At 42.5% G+C, this 10,736-nt stretch overlaps 1 protein-coding gene across 1 annotated transcript; it reads right to left on the reverse strand.

Annotated features, from left to right (window-relative positions):
• Positions 1-899: 899 nt before the first annotated feature.
• Positions 900-1,937, reverse strand: NPBWR2 (neuropeptides B and W receptor 2). The gene has a single exon (XM_065414962.1). The coding sequence runs from the start codon at positions 1,935-1,937 to the stop codon at positions 900-902; it is 1,038 nt and encodes a 345-aa protein (XP_065271034.1).
• Between the last annotated feature and the right edge of the window lie 8,799 nt (positions 1,938-10,736).

Consider the following 10,736-nt stretch of genomic DNA (forward strand, 5'->3'; position numbering starts at 1 on the left):
AAAAGTTGCTTCTAGTAGAAACGCCAGACACTTTTCAATGTGATTTATTTCATCAAACACTTTAAAGTCTCTGTCTTTTTAAACATTAAAAAATGAAAAGTAAAATCTTGGCATTGATAATACAAAAAATATTTTTTCTACAATCACCACAATATTTGTATATTGTCTTGTTTGGATAGTGTAACTTTCAGACGCTTTTTAAAATTTTGGTTTCAATGTGAATCACGTTAGCAATTCAGGAAAGGAGAAATCTTGGGGGAAAACAGACTCCCGTCAGAAATCAAACTATATCCAAGACACATACGCACACAGACCGGGATGCAATTTTTTTCTCAAATGCACCATTTTATCTCATCATTAAAATCCATTTTTACAATGTACAACTGTATCTGGTAGCTCAACCTGCTCCATTATAACAATTCTGCACACAACATATAGATTAATAAATTAAAGTTACATCCATCTTTAAAAGGCTGGTCTTTTCCAGTAGCATTATAGCTTCAACCCTTTAAGAGACCCAGTTCTGTAATTGTACAGCAGGTGGCAATGCAAGACCATGAGATGACAAGAATACACTTTTATGAAAAGGTTGTCATTCTTTAATATTTCAGGATTTTCCCCCTAAACAAGACACAATCAAGCAAAAAACAACAAACCAACCCCGCAACTTTAAGTGATTGTGAGATTCATACAAGGAACATGAAAGATTTATGATTAGAATTGTGAAAAATGCAAAAGAAACAAACACATACATACATACATATAATTACATAAATGAAAAGCCTAGTTAAATAGAAAGCATAAAGCTCGTCTGTTCCTCAGTCATACACTGAAAAGTTTGTAAGGTTGCCCCTGCAAAGCCACGAGAGGGAAGGGAACAGAGAGGCATGGTCCATCTTTTAAGCAGCTCTGCATTCCAGCATCTTTCTGAAACTTTTCCGAAAACTGTCATCCAAGAAAGCATACAAGAAAGGATTTAAGCATGAATTGGCATAGCTCAAACTGGTGATGAAGTAGGAGATACCTATGACCATGGAGGTCTGCGCTAAGTCAGTGGTCAAAGCCACGATGGTGGCCAGGTGGAAAGGGGTCCAGCAGAAGAGGCACACAGCCAGGACGATGAAGACCATAATGGTGACCTTCTTCTTGGCTTTGTCCAAGGCTTTAGCATTTGAATTCAAGTGCATATTCCTCAGTTTATACAGCATCATGGTATAGAGAATGCAGATGGTGGATACAGGAATGGCAAAGCCAAGGATTAGGGTATAGATCCTGCTGGCCTTGAACCAAAACCTTTCAGGTTTGGGGAAATTTAGACCACAGCTCTTGATCTCCAGACCATCTACATAGACGTTGGCAAAGATGATGAAAGGGAGAACTATGATGGTGACCAGGGCCCAGATGCATAGACTGACAATTCTGGCTGCTCGGTAGGTACGATGGGGCATCCTTTTGGACCGGACAGTGGCCAGGACAACCAGGTACCTGTCTATGCTCATCACCGTGAGGAAATAGATGCTAGAGAAGATGTTGTAGTGGTCTATGGACAGGATGATCTTGCAGAGGATTTCTCCAAAGGGCCAGTAGTGCAAGAGATGCTCAGCAATGTTAATGGGAAGAACCAAAGTGAACAAGTCATCAGCTATAGCTAGGTTCAGGATGAACATGTTGGTCACTGTCTTCATCTTAGGGGCCTTGAGGATCACGTAGATGACAGCGGTATTGCCTGTGAGCCCCACTGCACAGATCACAGAGTAAATCACTGGGAGGACCACATAGAAGTCAGGAGACTGTTCATGGAAGGTGAAGTTGGACCTCGTGCCATTGTCCAAGTACCTGCCATCGCTTGTATCATTGCAGGTGGTATTCACATTGCTTACCCTGAAATTATTTTCCATGCCTGCTTTCAGGGATAACGAACTGTATTCAGATTTCATTGCAGATCTTTACAGCTTGACAGGGAGAGCACCACATTGATGGTGAAAAGAGGCTCACATTTCAGCTGGACACTGGTTATTTTCCGAAGGGAGGTGGGAACCGTGGCAGGAATTGGATGTCTAGTTCCCTTGTAAAAGTTCAAAATTTTAACTCAGCAGTGGAAAAAAAATGCCATTAAACCATCCCGCTGCTGGTGAAACCTGGGGTTCCCTAAACCAAACGAGAGAGGGAAATAAAACACACAAGAGCTCTTCAATCTTAGGCACATCAATCTGAGTGGGAGCTTTGCGGTGCTAGAAAAGTCAGGCAGTTCCGGATGAATTGGCTGGAGCAAAGATCCCTCTTGGGTTAGACGGAAGCAAAACACTGCAGACGGGGCAAGCTTTGTGCCCGGCAAACTATTTACAACAGGCTGAGGATTCATGGGAAGTTCTGTTGTCTTTACTTACACAGGCAGCCGCTTACTTTTCCACACCAGAGAGCGGGAGCATTTTAGTTTTTAGTTACTATGTTCCTCCAGGTCAAGGGGCTTCCAGAATCTTTTCACCACCAGCGAATTCACTGATAATGAGTCTGCTTTCTAGCCCAGTCCAGCTGGAGTCTGGTCATTGCATGCATCCCCATCACCCCTGCAAAAAGGAAAAAAAACCAATGTGATTGAATGGGCATTTTTGAAAAGGAAAAGAACTCAAGTGCAGCAAATTTTAGCCCCAGAGTCATTTAGGACCTTATTCAATAGCAAGAACATCCCTATGAAAAATAGCAGTATTATAATATGTGACACTAAGCACACACAGAGATGCATGAAACTTCTAGTCCCCAAAGTTCAATATTTATACAGACAAAAGAAAAAGAAGCACCTGCAAACAAACGAACAGCTTATAGTCATAGCAGGAACAGTTCCTTCTATTTACATCTTTCTATCTGGTGCTTTCTCTGTTGCTATGATTTGTCCTAGGCACTTTCAAAAATTCCTCTGCAGAGAAACAAAACCACTAAGAGCAAAGGTTCACCAACTAGTCTGCAGGCTTTTTTAAAAAAAAAAAAAAAGGTGTCAGACACCAGCTGCATTTTGCCAGTACAAAAACATCATAAAAGACATGCCCAAGCTAGAATCTTTAACATACAAAGCTGAAGCTGTATGTTCCTCTTACCTGCATGAGACAGGGGATCTTGCTGTTTTCTCCAGCACTTGCTGCCTTCCACTGTTGAGTCTCTTCTCTCTTTAATCTGAGTTGGAGGAGGGTCTCTAAGCTATGCTGACGTTACCAGTCCTTGCAATCAGATCTATTTGGTGGTGGTGTTTGATCAATAAAATTTATCACATTGGAAAAAAATGGTTATATCCACACTGGGCTATTTAAATAACAAGCAACCTTGATGCTGCAAAAAACAACAACAACAACAAAACAACAACCAACAACCTAACAGATGATACAACAGGGCACTTCTTTTTAGGAATGAAGGGGATGTCGAAATGCACAAGCAGCACCAGAACTGTCAGGCTGCGACTGTTAGAATGTGGGAGATTTTAACTGTCTCACTCGGAAGCAGTCGCTTGGTGGTTCTCACTGGGGTAAGGCGTCCAGATGTGAGGGCAATAGACACATTACAGATCTCTCAGTGAGGCGCTCTGCCCGATGTTCAGCGGCTATAAATTGACTTCAGTGGATCTCAGCTGATTTACATCACCTAGGGATCTGGCCTTGGCACGGAAACACAGCAAAATCCTTCATCAGAGAGAGATGCAAGCCAATGCAAAATGAAGGAGGGTCCCTTCTGGGTGTAGAACGCATCATAACTGCCCCTCAATGTAAAAATATGCATTCCCTTTACTTGCACATGTCTGTGTAAAAGCAATGACTCATTCTCCGTCAGTTGATTTTATTCTGGTGTAACACCATTGATGTGCATGGCATTGCCTTTGATTTACACCGCTGTGCGTGAAAAAGGTCTCTAGTCTATTAAAAATGGACCAGCCAGACCCAAATTGCCTGCCCTTTTTTCTGATGCCAGTTCAAAAAGTATTTTAATCACCCGTCAAAATATCATTTGATTCTCTGAGGCAAGGTGTGTGCTAACACCTCTGGGCAGTGGGATGATGCCACCACTTCTTGCAGACTTGGGCTCAGACCAATGTCTTGCATGTTTACATGAGCCAGGAATCGCCCCCATGTATCAGAGAGCAGGTATAACCCCAGTCGGGCAGCTGTTTTTGTGCATGTTTCTTAAATTTGTACTTTCCTGACGTGACAAAGTTTGAGTTCATTCCAGTAACTGAGCACAAATGGAGTCACGAATGTGCATTGCAATGTTATACTGTAGACATGAAGGTAGCGCCTTGAGGCCATCTGGGGTAATTGTCTTTCTGGCTGATATTGAAGTTCCATGCACCATGTAGAAATCCTGAAGGCAACTTTTCATTTCTCTGCTGAACACTGAAGCTCAAGGTCATGAAGAAACAAATAAAGAGTACACTGGGGGAAAAGAAGATTCATTTCCGGGCAGCAATCTAGGCAGCCATTGAGACTGAACTAAATTGAACTTAAATTAGAGAGGGTACAGAGAAGAGTCGCGAGAATGATTAACAGACTGGAAAACATGCCTGCTAGGAAAAGACTCAAGAAACTCAATCTATTTAGCTTGTCGAAGAGAAGGCCAAGGGATGACTGGATCACAGTCTATAAGAGCCTACATGGGGAACTGAAATTTGATAACAGAGAGCTCTTCCGTCTAGGAAACAAAAGTATAAAAAGATCCAATGGCTGGAAGTTGAAGCTTTTTTAGACTCGAAAAAAAAGCACAAATTTTTAATGGTAAGTGTAATTAACCATTGGAACAATTCATCAAGAGCTGTAATAGATTCTCCATTACTCACAATTTTTGACTGACAATTGGATTTTTTTTTCTAAAAAATTTGCTCTGGTTCAACAGGAATTAATTTGGAGAAGGCTTTTGGCCTGTGTTATGCAGGAGCTCAGACTAGAGGCTTACAATACTTTTGCTTCTGGCTTTATAAACCACATCATCTATGAAAACTAACAAGGGCTTTGCCTATGTTAAAAAAATATTCTCTGGTGTAACTATTGCTTTCTGTAGTTACACCTCTTCAACCCCCTAATATAGATGCTCTAGCCTGATACAAAGATTTACAATGTTACTTTAATTTGGAAATTTGGGGCTTACGCCAATGGGGCTAAACTGATTTATCTACAGTGGTGCAAAAGTGCTTAGTGTAGACAAGCATGGAGGTGCCACATAAAATGTTTACATGCAAACGAGTGCCCTGTATAAGTCACAAGGTTGCGTATTCAGTGGGCAGTTAAACTTCCTGGAAAATAATTTCCTGGGGTTCGGAAGATCATCAGAATTCCCTGGAAAAACTTCATAATAGGAAATTGACCATCCCAGCCCTGAGGAAGAGGAGAAGAGATGAGAAGTGGGCAAAAAGAAGAAGATGATTATTTATTTTTTGTTTTAGGATAGCACGTCATGGACCAGTACCCCATTGTGCTAGGCATGGTACAAACATGGACTAAAATATTGATTCCTGCCCCAAGGAACTAGGGTTGCCAATTTTGGTTGGCTGTATTGCTGGAGATTTCATCACATGACATAATCTTTAATGAAAGATTAAACTTTAATTCCTGGAGACTCCAGGCCTATCCTGGAGGGCTGGCAATCCTACAAGGAACTGAACCTTCTTGGGGTTTTCAAGTGGTAGAAAAAGGAAGAGAAAGGGAGCCTTGAGGCCTGATTCTCCTTTCAGGGCTTGTCTACACAGGGATATCCAGGAAAGATAATATGAATTAACCAAAGGTGTGTATTTGAAGTGTATTAGTTAGATCACATAAAATCCCTCTGTGGACGCTGTTATTCAGAAATAAAGTTGCCTTAATTAGGTTTAGCTTAATTCACTTTGGAAGTGAATTAAAGTGAACTGAATTAATGTCACTTTAATTCTGAATGAGGGTGTTCACTCTTGGATTTAATGCAGTTTAACTGATCCACTTCAAATTCCCACCTTTGATTCATTCCAATTAACTTTCCTGGATGTTCCTGTGTAGACACGACCTCACTCACACGCTTTTCACACCGGTGTGATTCCATTCACCTATCAGTGCTCCTCCTCTTCTGTCTTCTCTTCTTCCATTTCTATGATGTCCCCTTACTTACCCCCTCCCCCAGTTAAAGTACAGACAAAAATGTATAACAGTTACTTGCTAAACAATTATAATTATTTCTATTAGCTATAGTATTCACTACCTGCAATAGTGTTCATTTTAGGCAACAGAGCTTGCACCCAAGATCCAATTAGAGGCAGGGGCCTGGATTCAGGCAATGTATTATGTGATTTAAACTGCTTTGTGAAAATGCGGTGTTTGGAAACTACTTTCTAGATCTGATGCAGAGAAACAGATATGGAGTATAAGGCATATTTCAGAGATACATACCACTGAATTTACTGTTCAAAGGATCAATCTCATATGGAAAACATATCTAAGGAGCGATGAAATGTGACTAGCCAAGATAAACCTCCAAATCCCAATTTTGCACATGCAAATGGACACCTGTTAATGCAAATGGTCAACAGTAATGCATACCAGTACTTGTGCATGCAGCTTCCTGATTGCTGGTGCAACAGATTTGCACACAAACTTGTCAGCAGCAAATTAGACTCACACACTTAGAAAATTAATCCCATTTGATTATATTTATCCTTCATCAGCAGGAATGGAAATACACCAAGGATGAATTTGCATCCATGTCCATAGAAATTACATAACTCTCTATCTCATCATAAGAGTTTACTTCACACCCTTGGAATTAGTCCTCTGACCTGGTTCATACAAAGGGGTTATTTTATTTTCTGTGTGCTATGCACAAAAGTGAAAGTCTGAAAATACTTCACGCGTCTCCAGCCTGGCTTTTCTCACATCACTGTCTGCTCTCCAAGCACATTTGCCCTGTCAGTGAAGGCAGAAGAGAGCCCAATTAGCTGTTTCTGAAAGTTAGAGGAGAGTTTGTAGGCTGACAGGTAGCTAGTTCACACAGGGTCCTGGCAATGTGTACGTGGGAGCTCATCCACAATGTGAGCTGTCCATGACCATTTTGAATTCGAGTCCTGTGGTGTTGGTGCGTTCATCATAGAGGAAAAGAGCCTGCCTAAGAGGCACCTGAAATGTACTAAGCCCCGCTGTTTTATCAAATAAGGACTGTCTAAGTCTTTCTGTGTGAGCTGGTTACTTGTTCTTTCTCATTGCATTTCTGTAAAGACAGGCAGGCAGTGTGGAGAAGAACTTTAGAAGCAGATGCTTATATTGTTTGCCTTCTGCATTTCTCCTCCCCGATCACTAAAGACCTCTGCATTAAAACAAGATCTCTCTTTCCTAACGAGTCATTTGCTCTATAGTGACATGGAGAGGTATAGGGACAATAGATGTTGCTCATTGCCCCTGAAGGTCTGAGACAGCACTGTCAAGAGTGGCAGTGCTCTAGAGGAAAAATGGTCTCTACAGGGGTGCATTGAAAAACCCTCCAACCTATCCTGTATGCATGGCCAAGCTGATACCAGCTATATAAACTAAATGCACCTGTTTTCCATTGCCCTCTATCTACCCTTCTGCGGAGACTGACATACAGACAGATTGGGTGTTGCTGAAATTGAATGTCTAAATCTAGACTAAATCCTGTGCAACTTTAATTTGCCCCTCTTGTGTGTATGCATTATGACACAGTCATTGATTACATGACTACAGATTATTTTTCCCACAGAGCACAGACCTCATTCAGTGTAGAGGGTGAATCAGGGGTGTCTTGTGAAGGAGACTTTGTCTGTAAGGGTACGTCTATACCCAGCCGCTAGTTCGGCGGCTGGCAATCGAAGTTCTGGGTTCGACTTATCGCGTCTTGTCTGGACGCGATAAATCGAACCCGGAAGTGCTCGCCGTCGACTGCGGTACTCCAGCTAGACGAGAGGAGTACCGCGGAGTCGACGGGGGAGCCTGCCTGCTGCGTGTGGACCGAGGTAAGATCGAACTAAGGTACTTCGATAGCTGAAGTTGCGTACCTTAGTTCGATTTGGGGGGTTAGTGTAGACCAAGCCTAAGACCCTGGCCTTATTTGTAGTGAGTGAGGGAAGGGACTGAAGGAGGAGAAAGGCTGCAGATGCGACAAAACATACAGACTGTTTTTGATTTTAAACTATTTAAAACTGTTCTGACCCATTCTTTTGAATACCCCATGTTATTATTGTGATACAAGTTAAAATAAAGGTTTGACACACGTTTTATCCCTGGAAAATCCTTTGTCAGAGCCAGGTTTTACTTCCTGCAACCCACACTAGTACAGCTCGGCTTTATTCAGGTTAAGAAACAAAATTCATTTGTTTAAGGAAGGGGAAAGCTGTTGTGATGCCAAAATCAATTGCATTTTATTACTTCCATAAGCCTGGCATGTGCTATCAACTCCCATCTAGCACTGTGGTTCAGACAGACAGACACAAAATGTTCTGCTTGCAGGGCTGCCTGGCTGGGAGACAGTCTGAAACCGAGACAGATGGCCAGACTCGAGTTCCACAGCCAGAACACAGACATCGTTAGAGCAGAGACAAGGGTTAAGATGGTGGTGACAGCAGCTGCCTTGGGACAGCTTAGATTTGGAGAGCATTGTGAAATGTGCCCAGGGAGGGTTAGGGTTTCATTACAAATGTAAACCATAGTGCAGCATCATTGAAAGGTCAGCTGAGGTTTGCAAACTTTCCCAGGGGACTTTGGCCCAGTTTTGAGGGAACCGATTAACTGATTTATCCTTCCCACGGAATGGGTGAAAAACTAATCAGTTCTGATGATGGTGTGCTGTAAATTTCAGGTTCTTTCAAAGCCAAAACTCAGGGCCAAACTTAGGAGGTGCAAATCCCACACAGGTCAAAACCAAAGAAAATGTTTGCAAGCCCCCCTGTGAACTGAAACCACAAATGTCTGCACAGCTTCCCCTCTAGCCCTCCAGCCAACAGCTCACGAAAGGATGGAGTTTTCAAGGGCTACAATTTCCAAAGACTCCTGCTGGGAACAATCTGCACCTGCAAAATGACGAAGGGTTTTATTCTGGCAAAATTGATTGTGAACAAAAATAACTGTCTGACTTGTGCTTGCAGTTAAGTTGGCAGAGGGATAATTCATCTGATTGGTGCCTGCATTTAAGCTGTGTGTGAAAATTGCATTCAAAACAGGTAGAATGTGCCAGTAGAAAATTGCAACTCAATTCACTTCTCCTTTTTTACTCTCCTTTTACTCTCTCTCTCTCCCGCTCTCCATTTTCCTTTGTTTTTTCTCTCTCTCTTTCTTTCAATGAATGGTTTCTCTGTCAATGGAGCAGGCAGGTGCATAAAATGGGTGCACACAACTGTGCATGCAAAAGTGGAGTTCGGTTTCTGAAAATTAGGCTGTCAAATGGAAGGCGGAAAGTGCTACTTCTGCTCAGCCCCCTGTGGCTGTGTATGACCACGTCGGGTAAACGGTGTGGTATCAGCCATGTTCCGAGAGCCTTGCAATATCTTGACACAATAGGGGAGGGCCTATTCAGAGAGATAAGGAGGGAAACTGGCATTTTGTTGCTTTTAGTTAAACATTCAAAGCCAAATTTTCAAAGAATGACACAACACGACAGGCAGCTTTAAATTCCAACGCTGGCTTGGGGTCTCTAATGGGCCTGTGACATTGGAGGAAACGTGTAACTGAGCAGACCCTCAATGTGCCAGCTCCTCACTCTCGCTACCCTGACACTCAGCCTGCATGCTAAAATAGCACACAAGCAGCATATCTACGCCAGCATGTTCTCTTAGGCCAGTGATGGTGTCCACTTTCTTCACCCTTTTTGCATCTTGTGATGGGTGCTAAGAGAATCCGGACTCTAAAGTGCCACTGTGTTAGCTGTGGGGCTGTCTCTTGAAGGAACTTTCAATCATCTTAATGAGATTTTGAAAGAATCATTGTGTTAAACGTCCAGATTACCCAGTTTATTCCAACCCTCTTGGATGTTCACTGGAGGCAGGAGTTAGCAGATTGATGGATCCTATTCATTTCTGAAACTTCACTGCTGGTGAGCCAGAGAAAACACAACATCTATTTCAGAAATTTGACCTTTGGGCCAGAGGGTCATCTTGCAATCTGCTTCCTCAATTGATAGCTCATTAAATCACCCATTGAACTCTGTATTCGTGCCTTTTTCATTCCTGGTCTTCTCTCTTCATCTCCACCATCTTCAATCTAAGCAACCTTTTTTTTCCCTTTCACCTCTATTTTCACTCCTTTTTCTCTCTAAAGATGTGAAGGGGGATGTGATGTACTGAGTGGTCTCAGAGGGTTTAAGACAGCTTGAGCGAAGTTCCAGGTGTGTGGCTTTTTTAAGTCTGTGAGATGATTGGCTTCATTCCATGAAACTATCTTCTGTGCTGAGACATCAATTGTTCATTTGTTAGCAAAGGAACCAAAGTCTTCCCTGATAGAAATACACTTGGATGACAGCTCACGGAACCATCATGATAACTGGCACTAATCTGCACCCTTATTGGAAGGCTCAGAAGAGAGGCCAAGAATTGAATGGGACATGGAGACCAAACTGTAGTGGTTCTGCCAAATCAAGAGTCTAGGGACCATTGACCGGGTGGGTTGGGGAAGCTTGCACGGGTGCTGCTGACTGCTCTGTACCTGTCCTGTGATTGGCAAGAAGTATCAGTTTCACACTGTTCACCAGGACATAAAGGCAAAACAAACTGGCACAAGGGGGGGGGGGCACTT

The sequence above is a fragment of the Emys orbicularis genome, chromosome 12 (assembly GCF_028017835.1).
Source record: "Emys orbicularis isolate rEmyOrb1 chromosome 12, rEmyOrb1.hap1, whole genome shotgun sequence".
NCBI classification, from domain to species: Eukaryota; Metazoa; Chordata; order Testudines; family Emydidae; genus Emys; species Emys orbicularis.